This window comes from Garra rufa, chromosome 16 (genome assembly GCF_049309525.1).
Source record: "Garra rufa chromosome 16, GarRuf1.0, whole genome shotgun sequence".
Taxonomy (NCBI): Eukaryota; Metazoa; Chordata; class Actinopteri; order Cypriniformes; family Cyprinidae; genus Garra; species Garra rufa.
The window spans coordinates 12,635,301-12,661,220 of record NC_133376.1 but is presented as its reverse complement, the minus strand read 5'-3'; the positions used below and the strand labels follow the sequence as shown (position 1 = coordinate 12,661,220).

Below are 25,920 nucleotides of genomic sequence, written 5' to 3'. Positions count from 1 at the left end.
CTTAATTGTATTAAAATGGCAAATGAAAATGAATAAATAAAAAACAATGTAATAAAAAAATTATAAATACAAAAAAAAAAAAATTATAAATGCAAAAACAGCTATAATTGTCCTAAAGAATCTAATTTAGGCTTTATCTTCTTAAATATATATATCTTTTTATTTATTTTTTATTTTTATTCATAATTTTATTTAGTTTTATTTATCAAAAGAATTTTAAGGGAAATGTGCTTAATTACTATGAAAATGTAAAACTTAATTGTATTAAAATGCTAAAGAAAATAAATAAAAACAATGTAATATAAAACATTATATAAATACAATAAAAAGCAAAATAAATAAAAAAAAAATCTAAATGCAAAAACATAGATGGATTTCATAAATAAAACTACCCAGAAGGCTGGATTAAACACCTAAGCTTGCCGCAGGGTGAAAACAACCCAATCAATGTTTTTTTTTTTTTCTTCTCCATTTTTTACCCAGCACTGGGTTGTTTTTAACCCAGAGTGTAGTTTTCACCATGGAAATAGCCAAAGAAGCTGCCGCGGCATTAAACAAATAAACAAACAAATCCAAAACTGATAGTTTGCATGTCTGAGAACTGCAGTCACATTAAGTTTAAAAATAATATGCAGATTCAGTGGAGCAAAATTGGGCAAGGCATCAGCAATATAAAGTAAACATAAATAAAGCTCTGATTCGTTCTCTTTGCCGTCTCGTTCTTGTTCATTTGAGTGAAATCCTCAGTCTAGGCCTTTAAATGACTGAGTCTGGTATCTTTGTTCTTAACCTGCAGGTGCATCAATTAATAACTGCTAATGGAGGTTTCAGAGAGTTTCAAGCTGGAATAATGTGCGATTAAAGTCGAGTCAGAAATATTGATTATGAGTTTTGAGCACGTGAATGACCAAATGAAACTGAATTCTAGATGACAACTGCTGAGCTGTAAAGGAGCACATCAGGTTAAAACAGTGGAAAGCAAATTTAGAGGGATAGTTCAGCCAAGTCATTAATTACTCACCCTCATGACGTTCCAAACCAGTCAGACCTTCATTCATCTACGGGACACTAATTCAGATATTTTTGATGAAAACCAAGAACTTTCTGACCCTGCATAGACAGCAATGTAATTAATATTAGGCTATTTCTATGTTATGTTTCCAACTTAAGTTGGATACTGGAAGCTTTTAAAATTCTTTAGGGACATCAGTTTTTGATTAGATTAAAATTAAAATCCACTCGTGCATACAGTCTTGATTAAATTCAGGACAAACAGAAAATAAACTGCAGCAGTATGATAGTATGGACAGAATGTAAATGACAAGTTATTTTTCCTTTTTTTAACAAGTATCAAGAGATTTGATTGATCTGTGCTGCGATCGGTTCAGACGGGAAGCAGAGACTGAGATATTGATCTGGCAGAAGCGTCTTCAGAATAGCTGATCACTTTTGATTGAATCTGTATGAATTGATCAACACTTCACAGTAAGATCACTTTACTAGAGGAAATTTAAATAATATAAATATATTAAATAAATACAAAATGTATTATAATGTATACAGTATTTATCATGATAATATTTATCTTAGATTTAGTTTTGGAGTTTATTCAGCATTTCTCATGGGTTTGTGCTTTGTGTGTGTTTTTTGTGTGTGTTAAACCTGCGGCTGTGGGTTTTCCTCTAGTGAATATTTCAGATGTCTTGAATTGAACACCCACACTGCCTGCGGTAACATATTAATGCAACACACACACACACACACACACACACACACACACACACACACACACACACACACACCGTTTATTCCCTCTAAGTTGTGCTAGTTGTTTGTTGAATCACCCTTCTGGAAGACTCTCTCTGTGTGTTTCTCTGTGTTAAAACACTGTAAGAATGTGTTTGCATATATAAGATGGGCTGATTAATTCAGCAGGCACATGAATAATTTTAGTTTATCAGAATCACTTATGTCTAGTCGGTTCTTTAGGCCTGTCAGTGGATAATTTTCAGTACTTAGTGAATGTTTTTCCATAATTGTGACTCTAGACCACAATACCAGTCTTAAGTAGCACTGGTATATTTGTAGCAGTAGCCAAAAATACACTGTATGGGTTAAAATGATTGATTTTTCTTTTATGCCAAAAATCATTCGGTTATTAAGTAAAGATCATGTTCCATAAAGATATTTTGTAAATCTCATACCGTAAATACATTAAAACTGAATTTTTGATTAGTAATATGCATTGCTAAGAACTTAATTTGTACAACTTTAAACGCGATTTTCTCAATATTTAGACTTTTTGTGCATCCTCAGATTTTTAAATAGTTGTATCTCGGCCAAATATTGTCCAAACCATAACAAGCCATACATTAATTGAAAGTGTATTTCAGCTTTCAGGTGATGTATTAATATCCATTAAAAAAAAAACAAAAAAAACCTTATGACTGATTTTGTTGTCCTGGGTCACATATATATTGTGTATGTATAGTTATAGTATATATTGTATATTGGCTTTATATTGATCGGCAGTCACCCTGCTCTCCAGATATCAATGTCTGGTTGACCGATGGGATCATTTGAGTATTTTTGCATTATCTTCTCATTCTTTTTGTCTGGCTCCTCTAGTGTGGTTTGGACACTGATGGAGAACTGCAGCAGAAGAGCTTGAAGCTCTTATCTGTGTAGGGTTGAGAGTTTATCTGAGCTATTTATATGCTAAATGTGCCTGGATGTGCATCTATACTTTAAATTTACATCAGTAAATGAGATACATCTGAAAAAAACTTTCTTTTTGGGATGTTAAAATGATTGACTAATAAAGTAAATGTTTTTCTAGATCAGGGTTTGCCAATAGTGGGACGCGTGAGTTTAGAAGCTAGTAAATAAATCATAAAAATGTCAAATTTAAAGAAATAAATCATTTCAGACTACAATCAATTCTAGTTGTTTACCTGCACATCAAGTGAATATTCAAGTGAAATAACTTTTTATTGAATGGTTATTAATGAAACATTAATCTCAGTGATACTTTAAAAGTGGACATATCATGAAAATCTGACTTTTTCCATGTTTAAGTGTTATAATCGGGTTCCTGGTGCATCTACCAACCCAGAAAACATGAAAATTGACAACCTAGTAACTTTGATTTGGTAAGCCTTTCTTTGCAAGCATGTGAGAAAAAAAAAAAAAAAAAACAAGCAGCTCACATTTCGCTCTCTCTGTGACGTAGAAATGGGATCGTATTATAACATTATCACCCTTTAATCTGCACGTTTCCACCCACATCGCCGCCACTTTGTTTTTCCGCAAGTGACAAGGGTGTACTAGTTCTAACGCCATGGCAAAAGTTCAAGCAAAGCAATGCTAACTGTTCTGTCTTTGGCTGCACAGATGAGCTCTGACATAACCGACTGTTTTTGTAGCTCCTCTGTGGTTTTACCTTAAACTTCTGTGTATTTGACAGTTTAAGCGCAATAAGACATGAAAGAGAACTTAGTTTAGTACTCACGTGCCAAGTGACAGCCGCTTTCTGTGAACGCTTTTAGTGGAGTATCTGAGGTAGGAGCTGTAAAGGCACAGCTCTTTTCTGGAAACAGGGGCGGAGGAGCAGCAGCTCATTTGCATTTAAAGAGACATGCACAAAAACAGTGCAGTGTGTTTCTGCTTCCATTCAAAATAGGCATTTTAAAAATGATTTAATAAATGATCTGTTGAGTATTTTGAGCTGAAACTTCACAGACACATTCTGGGGACACCTGAGACTTATATTACATCTTGTGAAAAGGGGCATAATAGGTCTCCTTTAAATATTTTAGGTCCAAGTAGTTCAGTTGACAAAAAAAGTTTATAAATTAGTGTTTTTAAGATTTAGGTTGTTTTATGTAGTCATTCTGTTACATGTTATTTTGACCAAAAACTGCCCAGATATATAAAAAGAGACCATCTGACCAATCTGTGCCTTATTTCTGAAAATTGTATCAGCCAGTCTAATTCTTCCCACAATAAAGGTATTCACCCCAAAATAAAAATGTTATCATCTTTTATTCACCCTCAAGTTGTTAAAAACCTGTATGAGTTTTTTTCTTCGGTTGATCACAAAAGTAGATCATTTGAAGAATCGATCTATCAACTAATCCATCAACAAATTGGTTACCAATATTTTTCAAAATGTCTTCTTTTGTGTTCAACAGCAGAAAGAAACTCAGAGGTTTGTAATATCTTGAGGGTGAATAAATGATGACAGATTTTATGAAAGTCTGTTTCAGTTATTTTGTGTGGTATGCGTCAGAGAGTCTGCAAACAAACTGTGGGTTTTGTTTAGTCTTTTCTAATTAAGTCTATGATAGAAATGCATAGAGATGACTGGCTAAATGTTTTTGTGTGTGAAGGTTACTGTGCTGATGCTTGTGCAAGCAAAAAGGAGACCATTTCTTCTGGACACACTTCTATTATTCATATTGTACATAGTGATGAGAACACACAAACACAAACACACACACACACACACACACACACACACACACACACACACACACACACACACACACACACACACACACACACACACACATGTTTGTTTTTGTGAATTGTGGGGACATTCCATAGGCGTAATGGTTTTTATACTGTACAAACGATATTTGCTATCACCCTACACCTTCCCTACACCTAAACCTAGCCCTCACAGGAGACTGTGCATATCTTTACATTCTCAAAAAAACTTATTCTGTATGATTTATAAGCCTTTTGAAAAGTGGGGACATGGGCAATGTCCTCATAAGTCACCCTCTCCTTGTAATACCTATGTCATACCCATGTTATTACACCAATTTGTGTCCTGATATGTCACAAAAACAAACACACACACACACACACACACACACACACACACACACACACACACACACACACACACACAGGCTGTGCTCATCAAAACAATTCAGATAAAGGAAAATTGTCACAAGACACTGATCAATTAATTTCCCTGTCAGTATGATGACTTCAAACCAGTGCTATTTTAGTATCACAGATGCTATTATAGTTTTTATTATTATTTTGAATGTTTACAATCATTTCTTTTAATATTTGTTTTTAATTATTTTTAAAGTTGTAGTAATTTTTTTTTAATTTTTTTTTTTGATTTTGGTAACATTGGAATAAAATTAATTGCAGGGGGTGAATGAGTTTTATAAATAGTTTGATAAATTCATGTTTTCTTTCCACTTCTGATTTTCCACGACACATTGCTGCAAGGTAAATGCAAAAATATTCTAATATTGGTTGATTTTTGTTGATGTTGTAAGATAAATACTTTCCCATAAACACATGAAGCAAACCTTACTGCCTCATTGCATACATCCACTACACATGTCACTTAATGTAAAAAAATACAGAAAGCGCCCTCTGTGTGTGTCATTTATAAACTGAATACAGCTTGAGGAAGATGGCTGAAGTGGAACGGCGTGCAATGGGTTTTTACACGGATGGAGTGATGAGAAGTGTGTGATTAACGTTTGTCTTAATTAGTGATGTGTCAGGCCTTGATTTGCGCAGTGTAATTTCTCATACTACTGTCGACAGCAGCTGTGTGTGTGTGTGTGTGTGTGTGTGTGTGTGTGTGTGAGTGTGAGTGTGTGTGTTTTCTCTGGATGTATTTCGCTCTCAAAACTGAGCTCTTCTCAATTGCTATGAAAATACAAAGATTATGCTAATTCAGATTATGCAAACCGGAGGATTACAGTGAAGTAAGTGTGTGTGAGACACTGAAAACGAGTCTGCGTGTGAATAAAGCAGACGTATAATACATGTATGAAATGTCGTAGTAGAAGTGGTTATGTGGTGATTAATTTTGTATTTATTCATTAATATTTAAGAGTAAATGCATTTGAATGTCTAAGTGCAGGTGATGCTGGTGAGTTTTGTGGTTGTTTGTCTCCATCTGGTGGCAGTTTTAGTCATCTAATATAAGAATGATTAAATCAGACAGGAAATATCTCAATCTTGATGTTCATGTAAGCAGTGAGGTAGTCTACTGGAGGCATGCTGTATTGTGAATAAATCACGGCTGAAGGGTGTTGTCTGGCATGATGTGAAGCTGAGTCACTGCAAACCCTTCAGCCGTGACTTATGCACAACCTCGAGTTCCTTATTGCTTTTATATAATGGTTACCACACAGTACAAATATTAAAACTAAAAATGCATGTATAGATGTTGCTTTCCTGAAGTGAATATATTAAATGCTGTCCTTCCACTAAAAAATAGTTCCTGACAGTGACTGTGACAGTAAATAGCAAGATGTCTCATCTTTAAACATGAGTAACATGCATGAGGAGCTCAAATGAAAACAGAGAATAGAAATTGCTCTTATGCACTGTGTCATTTCTTCTTTTTTTCCATCACACTTTAGTTTGGGGACCAATCCGCACTATTAAATAATTATCAAACTCCTAATTTGCTGAATTGCTGCTTATTAGTAAGGTGGTTCTTAAGTTTAGGTTTAGGGTCCCTGTTGAAAAAAACTGCATATGCTGGTTAGGTTTTGAAGCATGGATGCTGGTTTGAGCTGGTTTAAGCTGGTCCTCAGCTGGTCATGTGCTGGTCCTAAGAAACTAGGTCCTGTTTAGGACCAGCACATGACCAGATTAAACCAGTTTATGACCATCTTAAACCAGCTCATGACCAGCTAAGGACCAGCTTAAACCAGCATCCATGGTTAAAAACCTACCTAACCAGCATATGCTGTTTTTTTCAACCAAACATTAAAGGGATAGTTCACCTAAAAATTAAAATTTGATGTTTATCTGCTTACCCCAGGGCATCCAAGATGTAGGTGACTTTGTTTCTTCAGTAGAACACAAACGAAGATTTTTAACTCAAACCGTTGCAGTCTGTTAGTGATTTGTCAGTGGATGGGCACCAAACCTTTGAAAGTTAAAAAAAACATGCACAGACAAATCCAAATTACACCCTGCATTTTGTGACGATACATTGATGTCCTAAGACACAAAACGATCAGTTTTTGCTAGAAACTGAACAGTATTTATATCATTTTTACCTTTGATACACAGCAATGTCCAGCTCAGCTCAGCATCCAGCGCGTTACACGTGTACGCGCTCTGGCATAGTATACAAACGTCGTAAGGGGAAATCGGTGAAAAGCCATAGTCCCGGATGAGTTCGCGCAAACAAACGTAATCTTTTAGCTTTGTTTGAACAATCAGGATAAGCGCAAGTAATTACCATTTTGAATAGCCGCTATACCCACAATCCCTGTGCACTGTGTAAACAATGAGTGTTGTACACACGCGACAAATCGCTTCCTAGGCGGCTGCATATATGAAAAAAAACACCTAACCCTAAAAAAAATTCTAACAAAAGGTTTCTCAGCTGTTTTTTGTAGTATTGGGTGTCCTTAATAACATACTAAAAGTTTACCAACGTTTGACCACTAAAAAGGTGTCATTTTCAAGATGGCGTCCAAGATGGGCAGAAAACCCTTAAAGGTGCCATAGAATGCATTTATACAATATTTTAAAATTCTCTGATATCTACATAGAAGGTATATGGCATAGGAAAGGGCAAAAAATCTTCAGAAATGGTTTTACAGGTCCATTTACAACCCTAGGATTTGCCCCTACAATGAAATGCTCTGTTATTTGGAAGCTTCGTGAATATTAATGAGCTCTGATAGCTCGCACATGGATAAAAATATATATTTAATTAGGAGCTCTAGCCGCTTTTAATATGTGGTTTGTTGAATCTGCCGTTTTGAATCGCGGATATATATTAAGTTACAATGCAGACACAAGTACTTACCACACAAGTTGAGCTGCTTGTCAGTGATTCTCCAGATCTGTAAATCATTCTCCATCATCAGGCAGTTATTTCTCCATCATTCGCCATCATCAGCGCACTCATCTGTGTTTATGTTTTTAAGTGAAATCCTATGTATAGCAATGTAACTGGCTAGTGCTAGCATTAAGCTAACCGTGTCCCTTGAGTGACTCGCCTTGTTTAACTGATGTGCTGACGTTAGTGATGATCGGGCGATGCAAATGTTGGAGGCATAACTATTAACGATCACGGGGAAGTTGCGTAACAGACCTGTTATGTTGGAATTGACCTATTTTTCGGTGGTCTTTTGCAAACACTAGATTTATATAAGAAGGAGGAAACGATGGTGTTTGAGACTCATGGTATGTCATGTCCATGTACTGAACTGTTATTATTTAACTATGCCAAGGTAAATACAGTTTTACATTCTATGGCACCTTTAAAACCCCATGTTTTCTGGGTCTATAAATTCATTGGACTTGTCTAAATTGCACTGACATGATTACATACTTATGGAATACATGATTTTGTGAGATTACTGTAAGGTTTTATCTTTGTTTAGGGTGAACCAGAGATGTAAACGATTTAGCCTATGTCATGTAACTCCTACTCAGTACGTGTTTTTGGACACATACAGCTTTTTTTTTTTTTGACAAAACACAGACTTGACATTCAATGTAAAAGTTATTGCACCCAAAAGTTCCTTAAATTGGAGTTGTATAACTTTGATCATAAACAACTCTGAATTAGCCCGAACAGAGGCCTGTTTGTGAACCCTCTAAAATGGTCACTCATTTCAAATTGCTTTAATATATAATTGTACTTGTAATCACTTACAGGTGCATCTCAATAAATTAGAATGTCATTTAGAATGTGGTATAGAAGCCCAGGTTTCATTGACAGTGGCCTTCAGCTGATCTCTATTTTTTGGTCTCTTGTTTCTCATTTTCCTCTTGACACCCTAGATTCTCTATAGGGTTCAGGTCTGGTGAGTTTGCTGGCCAGTCAAGCACACCAACACCATGGTCATTCAACCAACTTTTGGTGCTTTTGGTTGTGTGGGCAGGTGCCAAATCCTGCTGGAAAATGAAATTAGCATCTTTAAAAAGCTGGTCAGCAGAAGGAAGCATGAAGTGCTCTAAAATTTCTTGGTAAACAGGTGCAGTGACTTTCAAGTTTAACAAAAAAAAAACACAGTGGACCAACACCAGCAGATGACAATGCACCCCAAATCATCACAGACTGTGGAAACTTAACACTGGACTTCAAGCAACTTTGGGTTATGAGCTTCTCCACCCTTCCTCCGGACTCCAGGACCTTGGTTTCCAAATGAAATACAAAACTTGCTCTCATCTGAAAAGAGGACTTTGGACCACTGGGCAACAGTCCATTTCTTCTTCTCCTTAGCCCAGGTAAGACACCTCTGACATTGTCTGTGGTTAAGGAGTGGCTTACCAAGAAGACTATGACAACTGTAGCCAAATTCCTTGACACCTCTGTGTGTGGTGGCTCTTGATGCCTCAGTCTATTCCTTGTGAAGTTCACCCAAATTCTTGAATCGATTTTGCTTGACAAGCCTCTCAAGGCTGTGGTTCTCTCGGTTGGTTGTGCATCTTTTTCTTCCACACTTTTTCCTTCCACTCAACTTTCTGTTAACATGCTTGGATACAGCACTCTGTGAACAGCCAGCTTCTTTGGCAATGAATGTTTGTAGCTTACCCTCCTTGTGAAGGGTGTCAATGATTGTCTTCTGGACAACTGTCAGATCAGCAGTCTTCCCCATGATTGTATAGCTTAGTGAACCAAACTGAGAGACCATTTTGAAGATTCAGGAAACCTTTGCAGGTGTTTTGAGTTGATTAGCTGGCAAGTCACCATATTCTAATTTTTTGAGATAATGAATTGGTGGGTTTTTGTTAAATGTGAGCCAAATCATCACAATTAAAAGAACCAAAGACTTAAACTACTTCAGTCTGTGTGCATTGAATTTATTTATTACACGAGTTTCACAATTTGAGTTGAATTACTGAAATAAATTAACTTTTCCATGACATTTTAATTTATTGAGATGCACCTGTATCCATCATGCAAATATGCTAATTAAAATATTACATGGCCAAAACATGTATCAGGCACCAGTATTTCTGGTCTAGGAGGAATACAAAGGAGTAATGGACATTTTAAGGACCTGGCGGCCGCCATTTTGAAAATGGGGCCTTTCTTGGAGTCAAACTTTGGTAAACTTTTAGTATGTTTTTAAGTACATCTGATACCACTGTAAACCACTGAGAAACCTTTTGTTAGAATTTTTTTGGGGTCAAGCCATATTTGCAGCTGACTATCCGGTGTTTGCGTATACTACGCCAGAGCGCATACACGTGTAACGAGCCGGATGCTGAGCACGCGCTCGGGACAGTTGTTGGACATGGCTGTACATCAAAGGTAAAAAATGATATAAATACTGTTCAGTTTCTCGCAAAAAACGATCGTTTCGTGTCTTAGGATATCAATGTATCAGCTCGAGCTGCAGGGTGTAATTTGGATTTGTCTGTGCATGTTTTTTTTTTACTTTCAAAGGTTTGTTTACCATCCACTGCCATTAAATGACTAACAGACTGCAACGGGTTGAGTTAAAAATTTGTGTGTGTTCTACTGAAGAAACAAAGTCACCTACATCTTGGATGCCCTGGGGGTAAGCAGATACACATCAAATTTTCATTTTTGGGTGAACTATCCCTTTACTGTGTTCTTTATAAGTGCTATAAGACATTATTAAGGCATTAATATTTGCTTTACAAGTAATATCCATGCTAATAAGCAACTACTTAATAGTGAGAATTGTTCTCCAAACTTAGTGTTACCAAAATATACCGATTCACGGCACAGCGCAAGTTTTCAAGCATCATTAGAGTAAACTGATAGATATACAGGACCATACCTGAAGTAGAAAACTGTAATACTCCCTCTGCACTTCCACACAGACACGCATACACACACATCAACGTATTTTCCGCTTGAGAGAAGTTTCTTTGAGAGGGATGGGCATGGCCTCGAAATTAAAGGTGAATTGGCAACATAACGCCAGCAGGGGTCACTAATACTTTATTAAATAAATAACAAACACTACATTTTGATTAAATACACACACATAGAATCGTTTTGAAGTTACATTGATTATGTTGCTAAAGGTGCGTGCTAAGGGTGTTGCAGTACACAGAACCATTGGGTGAAGAGGTCACAGGTTTGCTTTATTGTGAATAAAACACAGCTGCTGACCAATCAGAATCGAGGACTAGAACTAACCATTTTATAAAACAAGTATGAAACTGTTTATCTTTTTTCCAACCTGGTCTCATGACGAAAACATACCCGTGGAAACATTTTTGCGAGACGTGAAATATAATATTTTTTTACATGATTACAAGTGCTCACTGTTGCCTTGCGTGTTCATTTCTGTGGGAACCTGCAGTGATCAGTGTTGGGGAAAGTTACTTTTAAAAGTAATGCATTACAATATTGAGTTACTCCCTAAACAAGTAACTAATTACGTTACTTAGTTACTTTTTATGGAAAGTAATGCGTTACGTTACTTTTGCGTTACTTTTTAAATCTGGGCAGGGCTTGCTTGTTTGTTTTTAACATAAAAAGTTCTATTTTTGGCAAATGTAAAAGCCTTTTAACAGCAAACGCTTCAGGCTTAGAGAAAAGTAAATTCACATACAGTAGACTGCAACTCTTCAGCAATAAAAAAAAAGGAAATTTTTGGAGTAATTTTTGTTTATTAGTATGGATGAATTAGATCATCGAAGGTCGGCAGCAAAGACATTGGTTAATAAAATGGGATTAAATACATAAAGGATATTTGAATTATTTAACATATTTAATTATTGCAGGTTTGCGTTAAATTTCACTGTTTTTATTCATTTTGAGGAATACTGTATCTTTTTTTTAGTGAGTGAGATTATTTTTTTTGCATGTTCACATTTATTCTAGAACTAAAGTAACATTTTACTTACAATTTCTCTCAACATGGGGACAGGAGAGATTTTAATGAATAAATGAGGGGAAAAGGTAACTGGCGTTACTTATTTGAAAAAGTAACTCTTGTCATGCATTACTTGTAACGCGTTACCCCCAACACTGTCTGGCAGTGATATCTACTTATTAGTACGTATTTCGTGTCTCATGAAAAAGTTCCCACAGAAACCTTTTCGCCATGAGACCAGGTGGCTTTTTTTCCCCTCAAAATAACATTTTTTTTTAGTACAGTGCATTTCAATAAAAGACAGTAATAGACATATTAAGGACTCATTATTATAGAACCAAAGGGTCAAAGGCGTGATATTTGTTAAAGTCTGAGGATCAAACATATAATATGTTAATATAATATAATATAATATAATATAATATAATATAATATAATATAATATAATATAATATAATATAATATAATATATTATAATGATGACTGCAGATGTTCCTCAAAAGCCTGATGGTCATATAGTCACTTTTTTCCTAAAAAAATAAAAATGTTTGGATAATTAAGTAAACTAAGGTGGTTTCAGTTCTGTAAGTGATCATCTTGAAATATTACTAACAATATCAAAATTATTCTTATGTTTACTTTATAAAAAACAGTAAAGATTTCACAATCAAAAAGACACGTGAAGCACGAGTTGAAAGTAGACATTTGTACAAATAAACTAAAAGACCTTTTACTTGATATAAAACTAAACTTTTAATCAGACAACAGAAGGTGTGTAGTAGATTGTGTGCAACAAGGTTTTGGCATGTTGATCATTTAAAGGGTTTATTTGTGCATCAAATATGATACAGTAGGCTTAATAGGGTTAAAACTGTTGTGAATGTCAGGGATCAGAAGATTAAGCATTACAAATAAACGTGTAGACATAAAACAATGACTCTAGAAATATGCAGTTTGGTGTCTCTGTGTGTCGTACATGAACTTTGCCATCTAAATGAGGCTCATTGATCAAACCTGCAGTACTGTGTGTGTATGTGTGTGTGTGTGTTGACTCATGCTTGGTCATAACGGTCATTTTTCTGTAGGAGGACATGGGGCCTAATATAGTATAGTTGCATATAATTGTATATAGTATAATAATAGCATGATAATAATAATAGTTATGATCTACTAACCGTGATATTTTATTGCCATTCTTCTCTGAAATGTGCGCTGTCACACACACACACACACACACACTTGGTGAGTTGACATTGTTCTTAATGTCCTACCTGAGGGCTGCACGCTCACCTGAGTGTGAAGGACACACACACACACACACACACACACACACTCCCTCAGGCTTCTGCACCATTCAGAATCCATAATGCATGAAAGTGAATTAAAGTATTGCGATTTTGCATTTAAGAGCATAGAATTAAAATGGAATCCTACTTTTTTCCCCAGTATGAATTAGCCATATACACCCAGAAACATTAGCTATTAGGTGCAATTCCACCCTAATTAATCTGTATTTAATTAAGTTGTTTAATTACACTGAATAAATTAGTTTTTATTGGCCATATTGACCATTTCATATTCCTTAATACTCTGATTTACTCATATATATTCAGATTATAATGTTAGTTTTTTATGTTTTATAGATTTTTGAAAACATTTTATGGTGATGGAAGAAAAAAAATCAGTTTTCATATAAAAATATTTTTGATGAATTGAGGCAAGATTTACATTTTTTTTTTCATATCATAGAGAAACTTTTGTAAATTGTTTCTTTCCATATTTTATACATTTGAACCTGATTTTCACAGTGAAGCACTTTGAAACAAATGTGTTTTAAATAAAAGTGTGGAATAAATGTTGTAAATAGTCAAAACTATGTGTAACTTTGTTTTAATAGTTTAGTGTGATTTTTTAAAATTGTAATCAGGGTTTATTATAGTAAACTAAAACACAAAAAATGTCAAAATAAAACTAAATTTACCTAAAAAAAAATTAAAATTTGTTTGTCAATATCTAAAGTCCTCTGTATGATTTTTTTTAAATTTAGTAATACATTTTTTATATAAAAAGACTTTTGTGTTTTTCTTCTTTTCATATATTTTGATACATGTTAACCTGTTTATTTCCATGAAGCACTATAAAACAAACAGTTTAAATAAATATTTATATAGATATTTTTTTAGCAAAACATAAAAATGTTTTGTGTTTTTTATGTTGAACATGAAATACATTTAGACATGTAGTATTTCTTAATATATCAGGCCTAATTGGTGTAAATAGTTAATTAATGTGTTGTTTAATGTAGTTGTTTTACTACTTATGTATAATTTGTAAATTGTAATCAGGGTTAATATAGTAAAGTAAAACAAAAACAATTAAAAAACCCTTGTCAAAAAAATAAAGAAAGGTAGATAAATAAAATTAATAAAACTTTAACTGTGCTTAAGTGGTCCGCATGCGCGACCAAAATAAGAAAATGCCCCCCCCCCCGTTAAAAGATAACTGTGGTTTATCACACCTGAGTTCAGTTTCTCTAGCCACTCCCAGGCCTGATTACTGCCACACCTGTTCACAATCAAGAAATCACTTAAATAGGACCTGCCTGACAAAGTGAAGTATACCAAAAGATCCTCAAAAGCTACACATCATGTTGAGATCCAAAGAAATTCAGGAACAAATGAGAAACAAAGTAATTGAGATCTATCAGTCTGGAAAAGGTTATAAAGCCATTTCTAAAGCTTTGGGACTCCAGCGAACCACAGTGAGAGCCGTTATCCGCAAATGGCGAAAACATGGAACAGTGGTGAATCTTCCCAGGAGTGGCCGGCCGACAAAAATTACCCCGAGAGTGCAGTGACGACTCATCCAAGAGGTCACAAAAGACCCCACAACAACATCTAAAGAACTACAGGCCTCTCTTGCCTCAGTTAAGGTCAGTGTTCATGACTCCACCATAAGAAAGAGACTGGGCAAAAATGGCCTGCATGGCAGAGTTCAGAGACGAAAACTGCTGCTGAGCAAAAAGAACATAAAGGCTCGTCTCAGTTTTGCCAGAACACATCTTGATGATCCTTCAAGACTTTTGGGAAAATACTCTGTGGACTGACGAGACAAAAGTTGAACTTTTTGGAAGGTGTGTGTGCCATTACATCTGGCGTAAAAGTAACACATCATTTCAGAAAAAGAACATCATACCAACAGTAAAATATGGTGCTTCTGGACCTGGAAGACTTTCTGTGATAAATGGAACCATGATTTCTGCTGTCTACCATAAAATCCTGAAGGACAATGTCCGGCCATCTGTTCGTGATCTCAAGCTGAAGCGAACTTGGGTTCTGCAGCAGGACAATGTGTCACGCCAGGCCAGCAGAGGGAGCCCTTACCCCCACTGACTGTTGCTGCTCCCTCTGCTGCCTCTATGGTTACTTCCTGTTTATCAGACATAAAAGCCAGCTCATCACACACACACATCGCGAAGTTTCTTGTTTTGCTCCAGCGGACTCTACCAAGCGTTTTCCTTTGCTCTCAGGTTTCCTAGTCTCCTTGTTGTTCCCTAGCCATAGTTCTGTTTTTGTTTTCCCAGTCTTAGTCTTAGTTTTCTAGTTTCTTGTTTTCATTTCATTGTTTCATTTGGACTGCCCACTTGGATTTTGACCCACGCTTGTTTATTGGATTACGCTATTGGATTGTCTTCGCTGTTCATGTTTGCTGGTGTTTTCGACCCTGTCTGTCTGACTACGATCTGCTTAATAAAGCCTTGCATTTGGATCCTCACTCTTGGTCGTCCCGTTTGTGACAGAATACTTCGCCACACCCGGATCCAGCGGCTTTACTCACCACCAGCATCACAACATGGACCCAGTCGACCAACTTCTGCTCCTCAGACAAGGAGATCTCCCCATCAAGGAATATGTTCAACGTTTCAGTGAGTTGTTGCATAAAGTATCATTTTTTGATGAGGTATACTTTAAGGACTTATTCCGTATGGGGCTGAATGAACCAACAAGATCAATGTTGCCTGGGGGGAAATCCTTATGCTCACTGAAGGATTATATGAACTATGCACTGTCGTTATGCGGCTCTCCATGTACTGTGGGTATTCTAGTTGAGCCCCAGCACAAGATGTCTGCTAGCTTCAAGCCACAGCACAAGATGTCTGCTAGCTTCGAGCCACAGCACAAGATGTCTGCTAGCTTCGAGCCACAGCACAGGACGTCTGCTAGCTTCGAGCCACAGCACAAGATGTCTACTAGCCCAGAGCCAAAGCACAAGATGTCTGCTAGTTCAAAGCCTGTTCATAAGATGTCTGCCTTTCAGGAGCCCCTTCACAAGATGGCTACCTTCCCTAAACCTGTTCACAAAATGGCCGCCTTTCCCGAATCAGCTTTCGGAATGACCATCCTTCCTGAGTCCGCATTCAAGATGGTCACCCGATTGGACCCAGCTCACAAGAAATCTACCACGTCTGACTTCTCTCACAAGATGGCTGCCACCCCAAGGCCCGATCACAAGATGGCCGCCATCCCCAAGCCTGTTCACAAGATGGCTGCCACCCCCAAGCCAGTTCACAAGATGGCCGCCGTCCCAAAGCCTGCTTCCAAGATGGCTGTCCTTCCCGAGTCAGCTCATAAGATGGCCGCCTTTCCTGAGACTGCACCCAAGATGGCCGCCCTTCCTGATCCTGTTCGCAAAATGGCCGCTCTTCCAGACCCTGCTCACAAGATGGCCGCCGTTCCAAAGCACGTTCATAAGATGGCTTCCGTTCCTGAGTTCCCGGTCAGAATGGCCACCACGCCAGAGCCTGCTGCAAAGATGGCCGCCACGCCAGAGCCTGCTGCTAAGATGGTCGCCACGCCAGAGCCTGCTGCTAAGATGGCCGCCACGCCTGAGCCTGCTGCAAAGATGGCCGCCACGCCAGAGCCTGCTGCAAAGATGGCCGCCACGCCAGAGCCTGCTGCAAAGAGGGCCGCCACGCCAGAGCCTGCACCCAAGATGACCGCCACGCCCGTGCTGGCACACAAAATGGCCGCCATACCTGAGGCTGTTATTAACAGAGTGGCTACAGCGTCAGACTCTCACCCTTCCAGGACGTATCAGAGACTAATGTCTAGCTTGGAGGACCCACCACTGCTGTCAGCTCGTTCGGCTGGTCCCTTACTGTCAGCCGAGCCAACGTCTGCTCACCCCACATCAGCCAAGCCAGCGTCTGCTAGCGCCACATCAGCCAAGCCAGCGTCTGCTAGCGCCACGTCAACCAAGCCAGCGTCTGCTCACGCCACGTCAACCAAGCCATCGCCTGTGAACGTCATATCTGCTTCTCTCGAACCTGCACCAGCTGCCGTTCCTACCAAGTCAAGTCAAGTTACAGCTGCTGTCCCTGCCGAGTCAAGTCACGTCACAGTCACTGTCCCTGCCAGGACAAGTCAAGATACAGCTGCTGTTCCTGTCAGGCCAAGTCAAGCAGCTGTTCCCTCCGAGCCAAGCCAAGCCACAGCTGTCCCTCTCACGCCAAATCAAGTCACTGCTGCTCTTGTCATGACGAGTCAGGTCATAGCTACTTCTTCACTGCCAAGTCACATCTCCCCTGAGCATCCAGAGCCTTCACTCCCAAGCCATGCAGAGCCAACGCTCCCAAGCCATGCAGAGCCAACGCTCCCAAGCCATGCAGAGCCAACGCTCCCAAGCCATGCAGAGCCAACGCTCCCAAGCCATGCAGAGCCAACGCTCCCAAGCCATGCAGAGCCAACGCTGCCAAGCCATGCAGAACCAACGCTCCCAAGTCACACAGAGCCAACGCTCCCAAGCCCCACGCCCAATGACCCGGAGGGCATTCCTCTGCCAACTGTGTTACCTGTTATGGCTATCGCCATTTTGAGTGTGTGGGCTGCACACTGCGCCCCAGTTGCCTCTTCGGCCCATGAGTCTGCCCACAAGTTTGTTCTGGAGACCTCATCTACAGGCATGTCCGCTGCGCCTATACCTCTTTCGGAGGTGGCGTACATAGCGGAACTTCACGCTCTGCCCGCTCCGCCAAGGCTTCACGCCCTGCCCGCTCCGCCAAGGCTTCACGCTCTGCCCGCTCCGCCAAGGCTTCACGCTCTGCCCGCTCCGCCAAGGCTTCACGCTCTGCCCGCTCCGCCAAGGCTTCACGCTCTGCCCGCTCCGCCAAGGCTTCACGCTCTGCCCGCTCCGCCAAGGCTTCACGCTCTGCCCGCTCCGCCAAGGCTTCACGCTCTGCCCGCTCCGCCAAGGCTTCACGCTCTGCCCGCTCCGCCAAGGCTTCACGCTCTGCCCGCTCCGCCAAGGCTTCACGCTCTGCCCGCTCAGCCAAGGCTTCACGCTCTGCCCGCATCGCCTGTGCTCCCTGCTCTGCCAGCACCGCCAGTACTCCTTGCTCTACCTGCTCCGCCAAGGTTCCTTGCTCTGCCTGTTCCGCCAAGACTCCTTGCTCTGTCTGCTCCGCCAAGGTCCCTTGCTCTGTCTGCTCCGCCAAAATTCCCTGCCCTGCCTGCTCCGCCAAGGTCCCTTGCTCTGTCTGCCCCGCCAAGACTCCCTGCTCTGCCTGCACCGCCTAGGTTCCCTGTCATCTCTGTCTTGGCGTCTGGGGCCGTTCCAGAAGTCTCTGTCTGCCCAGGAACTGCCACGAAAGTCGTTCCTGAAGTTCTCGTCTGCCTGGTCACGGCTATGGAGGCCACGTTCTCCCATGAACTCTCTACTTCTCTCCTTGCTCTGTCTGCCTCCTCTATCTCTGTTCTCCCCAGGTCCCAGTCCATAATGCGGCCTCCTGTTCCGCCCTGGAGGGCTTCTACGCCTCCTGTTCCGCCCTGGAGGGCCCCTGCGCCTCCTGTTCTGCCCTGGAGGGCTCCTGCGCCTCCTGTTCCGCCCTGGAGGGCTCCTGCGCCTCCTGATTCGCCCTGGAGGGCTCCTGCGCCTCCTGCTCCGCCCTGGAGGGCTCCTGCGCCTCCTGTTCTGCCCTGGAGGGCTCCTGCGCCTCCTGTTCCGCCCTGGAGGGCTCCTGCGCCTCCTGATTCGCCCTGGAGGGCTCCTGCGCCTCCTGCTCCGCCCTGGAGGGCTCCTGCGCCTTCTGCTCCGCCCTGGAGGGTTCCTGCGCCTCCTGCTCCGCCCTGGAGGGCTCCTGCGCCTCCTGCTCTGCCCTGGAGGGCCGCTCCGCCTCCTGCTCCGCCCTGGAGGGTTCCTAAACCCCTTGCTCCGCCTTCGGCTCCGCCCTGGAGGGCTTCTACGCTTCCTGCTCTGCCCCGGAGGGTCGCTAAGCCTCCTGCTCCGCCCTGGAGGGCTCCTAAGACTCTTGCTCCACCTCAAAGGACTGCTCTGCCTCCAGCCCTGCCCTGGAGGGCTCCTGAATCTCCTGCCCTGCTCTGGAGGGCCTTTGCCCAACCTGTTCTGCCTCAGTCTCCTGGCCCCCCCACCGCTCCCCTGGACTGTTTCCTCCTGTTGTTTTTTGGAGCGTCTGGAAGCCGCTCCTTGGGGGGGGGCTATGTCACGCCAGGCCAGCAGAGGGAGCCCTTACCCCCACTGACTGTTGCTGCTCCCTCTGCTGCCTCTATGGTTACTTCCTGTTTATCAGACATAAAAGCCAGCTCATCACACACACACATCGCGAAGTTTCTTGTTTTGCTCCAGCGGACTCTACCAAGCGTTTTCCTTTGCTCTCAGGTTTCCTAGTCTCCTTGTTGTTCCCTAGCCATAGTTCTGTTTTTGTTTTCCCAGTCTTAGTCTTAGTTTTCTAGTTTCTTGTTTTCATTTCATTGTTTCATTTGGACTGCCCACTTGGATTTTGACCCACGCTTGTTTATTGGATTACGCTATTGGATTGTCTTCGCTGTTCATGTTTGCTGGTGTTTTCGACCCTGTCTGTCTGACTACGATCTGCTTAATAAAGCCTTGCATTTGGATCCTCACTCTTGGTCGTCCCGTTTGTGACACAATGATCTAAAACACACCAGCAAATCCACCTCTGAACAAAATGAAGACTTTGGAGTGGCCTAGTCAAAGTCCTGACCTGAATCCTATTGAGATGCTGTGGCATGACCTTAAAAAACCCCTCCAATGTGGCTGAATTACAACAGTTCTGCCAAGATGAGTGGGCCAAAATTCCTGCACAGCGCTGTAACAGACTCATTGCAAGTTATCGCAAACGCTTGATTGCAGTTGTTGCTGCTAAGGGTGGCCCAACCAGTTATTAAGTTTAGGGGGCAAACACTTTTCACACAGGGACATGTGGGTTCAACTTTATTCAAAAACTGCATGTTGTGTTTACTTGTGTTATCTTTGATTAATATTTAAATTTAGTTTGATGATCTGAAACATTAAAGTGTGACAAACATGCAAAAAAATCAGGAAGGGGGCCAACACTTTTCACACCACTGTATAAACTAAAAATATTTAATGGGTCACACTATATGTAGTGTAAGGACCAAACCAAAAAAGAACCAAGCTAAAAAACTTACGTGCACCCCTGATTATAATAATAATAATAATAATAATAATAATAATAATAATAATAATAATAATAAAATAGTATCCCAATTATTGTATATTAAAATAACACTGATTATAAATTGAAAAGTGCAAATTCTGGATTTCGCTGAACTCTGATTTTCCTGCATAATGAAAATTTAATAAACAGCACAGTGAATATTTCTGAAACACACACACACACACACAGAGAAAGGGGGAGAGAGAGAGAGAGAGAGAGAGAGAGAGAGAGAGAGAGAGAGAGAGAGAGAGAGAGAGAGAGGACAAATGGGGAAACAAAGAAGCAGATGTCAAAGAGGTGTGAGAGAGAGAGGTGTATATAAAGATGGATGTTGAGGGCTTAGCAAATACAGAAAGAGACTGGAATGAAAGAGAGAGGAAAATACGATTATTAAGGGTAATAAAGAGAATCAAGAGTGATGGAGAAAGCAGAGGGAGATGGACTGCAAACTTTAGCAATAGTGCTGCTCCTGTGTGGAGCACTGAAACTCCTGCACACACTTGGACTCATCAGCACAGAGGGTGAGACTAAACTACATATTGACTGATAGATAAAGAGTTTGAATGGTCAGTGTTTGAAGTTTTTGATGTTTAATGAGAGCTCTGTGTGCTTAAATGTGTGTGTTGAACAGAATAGATGTCAGATAAGAAATTTGTGCCACAAATCAGATTTAACCTCTGCGAGAAAGTCACATTTTTTACTATAATTCCGCAGAAAAAAAAAAAATTCATCAGCTGTGGAATAAGAAGAGAGAAACATTCATCATAAATATATTTAGAACATTCAGGAAAACTGTGATGCTTCAGTCTTGCACTGAAAACAGTTGGTGTGAAATTGACTTTAATTGCAATGATTTTCAATCCGAAATAGCTTGAAAGAATCATAGAGTATCGGCAACTAATTGAATTAAACATGAAATTTTAAAGTCAGAATTGTATCAGATCATTGTGTGTGTTAGAGAGAGTGCAGTGCTGTAATGCGATGCTGATAAAGGACACTGAACAGCAGTCAGAGCCTCTGGCACATGACCTTTGACCTCACCTGTGTGTGTCCTTCAGTGCTTTAACACACACTTCTCGTTCGTCCTTTTCAGACTGTATTTTTTTGTTTGAGTGTAACTTGCAGTACAGTAGTTTATATACATAATCAGTGTTATTTTACTACTGTACTGTTATAGTTTTTCATATTTTGAATTAGTTTCCAATTTTACGTTTGGCATTTTTATTTTAATTAGTAAATGCTTTAGTAATTTTGTTGCATGTTGTCTTTTTTAAAGTTTCTTTATTCATTTTGTTTCCGTTTTAGTTTATTTTAGTACATCAGATTAAACTTAATTAAAACAAGAAATGTTGCCTTCCTGAACTAGCTGAAACAAATTATAATTTTTTGAAACTGGAATTTTATATCAGTCATTTATTGTAACAAAATGTTTTTATGGTTTTAATTAACTATAATAACTGTCTAGGGAATATAAAACGTGTGATAAAAATAGGTAGCTGCTAAATGAACAAATGCAAATGAACCAATCATGCGTTTCTAACGCCGTGAATGTCAAACTCATGTTTTAAGGTCGTGTGACTTTGTTGTCGTCATCTATAGTACACTAGGGAGTTTCCCTGTACTTGCATGTTTTTGAAACAGATGATTCAGTGCTTCAGATTTAGAAATAAACCTCCATTTTTTGTTCTTTTTAACAGTTGATCTAATCTCATGCAGTTTTTTAGATCTAGAGTACAGTGCAGTTTTAAATGTTTTTGAAAGAAATCTCTTCTGCTCACCAAGGCTGCATTTATTTGAACAAAAATACTGTAAAAACATGACATATTTTTACAATTTTAAATAACTCTTTTCTGTTTGAAAATGTATTTTATTCCTGTGATGCAAAGTTGAACTTTCAGCATCATTACTCCAGTCTTCAGTGTCACATTAACCTTCAGAAATCATTCTTATATGCTGATTTGTTACTCAAAAATGTTTCTTATCATTATCAATGTTGAAAACAGTTGTGTTGCTTTATATCTTTTGGAAACTGTGGTACATTTTACTTTCAAGCATTTTTTGATGGATAGATTAAAGCATTTATTTCTTATAAAAAAGATGTCAAAAGTTGAATGAGTAAGGTTTGTCAAAATATCAAAATAAGGTGCAGAGGTTAAATTGATGTATTCTGGGTTGTTTCTTTCTTTCTGTAGATAAGATAGATGATGATCTGGAGCTGTCTGTGGTAAGTCACCGTCCTGAGGGTTTGGAGCAGCTGGAGGCTCAGTCAAACTTCAACAAGAAAGAGCTGCAAGTTCTCTACAGAGGCTTTAAAAACGTATGCCAACCCACACATGTGTAGATGTGTTTTTTCTGATGGTCCATCCATCTGCTCATTTGCTAATCATCAAATGTGTGTCTTTCTGCTTGTTTTTCAGGAGTGTCCCAGTGGTGTGGTCAATGAGGACACCTTCAAACAGATCTACTCACAGTTCTTTCCTCACGGCGGTCAGTGTGTGTTTGCAGCTGATCTGTGTGTGTCTCACTCAAATAACTTCATTATGTAGTTGCAAAGTGTTCATCTTCAGCTAAAATGATACTACTACTACAGGATCTCACTTTTTTTTTTTAGATGTGCATAAAATGACAAAATTATGTTTCATTTCAAAACTACAGATATCAACAGGCTTTGTAAGGGTTATGTTAGGGTTAGGATATGTATCAGTGTTATTTTACTATCAATTTTACTATAATAGAGTTTTTGTTAATATTTTGAATTATATTTTGTTAATATTTTAATTCAAGTTTTTTGTAATTTAGTTGTTTTTATAATTTTTTTTAGATGGATTTATGCTTTACTTTTTAGTTTGTTCATTTAGTTTTGTTTTAGCACTTCAACTTTAACTAAATGCCAGTGAGAGCTAATTTAACTAAAATACAGTTTAAGTCAAAAGTTTACATACACTTTGCAGAATCTGCAAAACGTTAATTATTTTACCAAACTAAGAGGGATCATACAAAATGCTTGTTATTTTTTTATGTAGTACTGACTTGATTAAGATATTTTACATAAGAGATTTTTTATGTTTACAAATAGTCCACACGAGAAAATAATAATTAAATTTATAAAAACTCCCCATTCAAAAGTTTACATACACTTGATTCTTAATACTGTGTCTCTACTTTAATGATTGAATGATCCACAGCTGTGTGTGTGTGTGTGCACTTACTTATGTCACTTTTGGGGACATTCACCAGAGTACACACCAGTAAACTGAGGACCACCTTGACAATTGGGGACATTTTGATGGTCCTCATTTGTCTGACCATATAGTAGCATTCAGGATGCTCTAAAATGGTGTCTAGGCTTAAAATCTCACTTGTCCTTAAATTGTACTTTTATGTGATTTGTGTACCGAAAGTGTGTAAACCCCCCCTCCTTCCCCCAACAATCTGTGTATAACACAGCGCCCTCTAGGAGAACTGCACCCTCTCTGAGATACACACTCTGGGGATTCGGACCAATCAGCGGCCAGGAATAAGACACGCATTTCTGAATAATTAGCTGATCGGACCAATCAGAGGCAAAATACCTCAGCAATAGGTTTAGCAGAAGAAAATGATTAATATTTATTAATGAGTAGATAGATAATCAATTTAAATGAAAGATAAATTGATAATTTAATCCATTAATCCGTGTTTAATTAAAAAAATAATGATGTACACCAAAAGAAGCTCTCATGCTTTACATCCATTAACGTTTGTTCCTAACTTTTAATCGTATATTGTCAGTTTTGCAGTGTCTGTGTGCAGATCGCGCTGCGCGCCGCCCCTCCCCCACATAACGGACACTTACCGAGAGATCAGAGACAAACGGGAGGGAAGCACAGTACAGTAACTTAGAGATTGTAGTTTATGGTGTATGAACAGTGTGAAACACGGCAGGAGAAGGACACATGAAGGCATATGTGCATATAAAAGCACATATTTCCTCCGAAAAGCAGCAGAGGGACAGATATGTACATTTCCGGTTCTCCAGTACATATGAGCGCAACCGGCGCCTCTCCCTCCCCCACCACCGGAGAACCGTTACAGCAAACATCAACTTATTACAGACGGAACGGGCTCTGCTTACAATGAGAATTATTTAGATGAGTAATATTAATAATAATATTTATTATTATTATAGTATTTATTTTGTATTTATTATTATTACTAAAACTACTATTATTTCTTTGATTTTATTTAGTTAAGGTATACACTATTTAGATGAGTAGTAGAAATAATAATAATAATAATAATAATAACATTTATTATTTTTAGTATTTATATATTTATTATTAATATATATTTTATTACTTTTAATGTTACTACTGTTATTGCATTTATTTTATTTAGTTAGAATATACACTAGTTAGATGAGTAGGCTAATAATGATAATGATGATGATAATATATTTTATTTGAGTGTCAAACACCTTAATTGGTGCCCAGCTGGCTTATTAGACACTTTGACAGATAATATACAATAGCCACGTAGCGGAATACAAAGCAAAACACAACATATGAACACATACAAAAAGGAGAAAATTGGATACAAAATACTTTGCCGCAGACACCATGCCTTTTCCACAAATTTTGCAAGAGTAAAAACATTATTTTCAAACAACCAACACAGCATTTCAGCTTTATATTTCCAAAATTAATCAGGATTTTTCAACTGAATTGATTCAAAAAGAGAATTCCTTAGATCGCTGTATAAAGGACAATGAAAAATAAAATGAAATTCATCCTCCACAACCTGGAGATCACAAAATTCACACAAACGTAAATGTTCAGGTGTACCTTTAAATCGACCTACTTCTACTGCCAGAGGAAAGGTACCGGTTCTTAGCTGAGCACAGAGGGACCTCTGCCTTCTCTTTAAATTAAACAAAATATAAGGTTCTGTAACATAATCATGAACTGAACATAATTTCTAAGCTTTGGCTTCCTCCAAATCAACTGCTTCCCTTGATCTTTATATTTTGTAACCAATCCCTGTCTGACATCATATTACATTGCAAGTAATTCCGAAGCATTATATGCATGTCAGAAGCAGACAATATTATTGAAACCTCTCTAAACCAGGGGTGATGGTTTATTCTGTCCCAATTAAAAATTATCCTAGTTAACCTTTCCTCAGGCAGACTGACAAGACGGTTCCACAATCGCACCATTTCACATCTTTGTTTTATAATACATGGATCCCAACCTGCATCCCCTTCAACAGCTACCTTTGCTGCATATTTATGCACACCAAGAAAACACCTCAAGGCACGATACTGAACAGAGCTACAATCAGAAATCTCTCTGAAACCCCAAACCCCTGCGACATAAAACAAAACTGAATCAACGTAAGATTTATAAAGTTGTGTAAATGTAGAAAAGCCAAGATCTGTACATGATTTCATTTGACTAATCACAGCACCTAATGCTCTTCCAGCGGACTCAGCTAATATTTTCCTTCCCTCAGAAAACTTCATATTTTCATCAAAAACTAAACCAAGATATTTGTACTGAGAAGTAAACTTCAAAGGCACGGAGCCAAACTGGAATGTATAATTGCACTGTGAATCACTTTTCT

At 38.9% G+C, this 25,920-nt stretch overlaps 1 protein-coding gene across 1 annotated transcript in view; it reads left to right on the top strand.

Moving 5' to 3' along the window:
- The window catches only part of LOC141288068 (A-type potassium channel modulatory protein KCNIP1-like), a 64,963-nt gene extending 42,101 nt beyond the window's left edge, over positions 1-22,862 (top strand). The window contains exons 2-3 of the mRNA XM_073820185.1: positions 22,509-22,633; positions 22,734-22,862. Of these exons, the coding sequence (XP_073676286.1) occupies positions 22,509-22,633; positions 22,734-22,862 (254 nt within the window). The remainder of the gene's footprint in view (positions 1-22,508; positions 22,634-22,733) is intronic.
- The last annotated feature ends 3,058 nt before the right edge of the window (positions 22,863-25,920 follow it).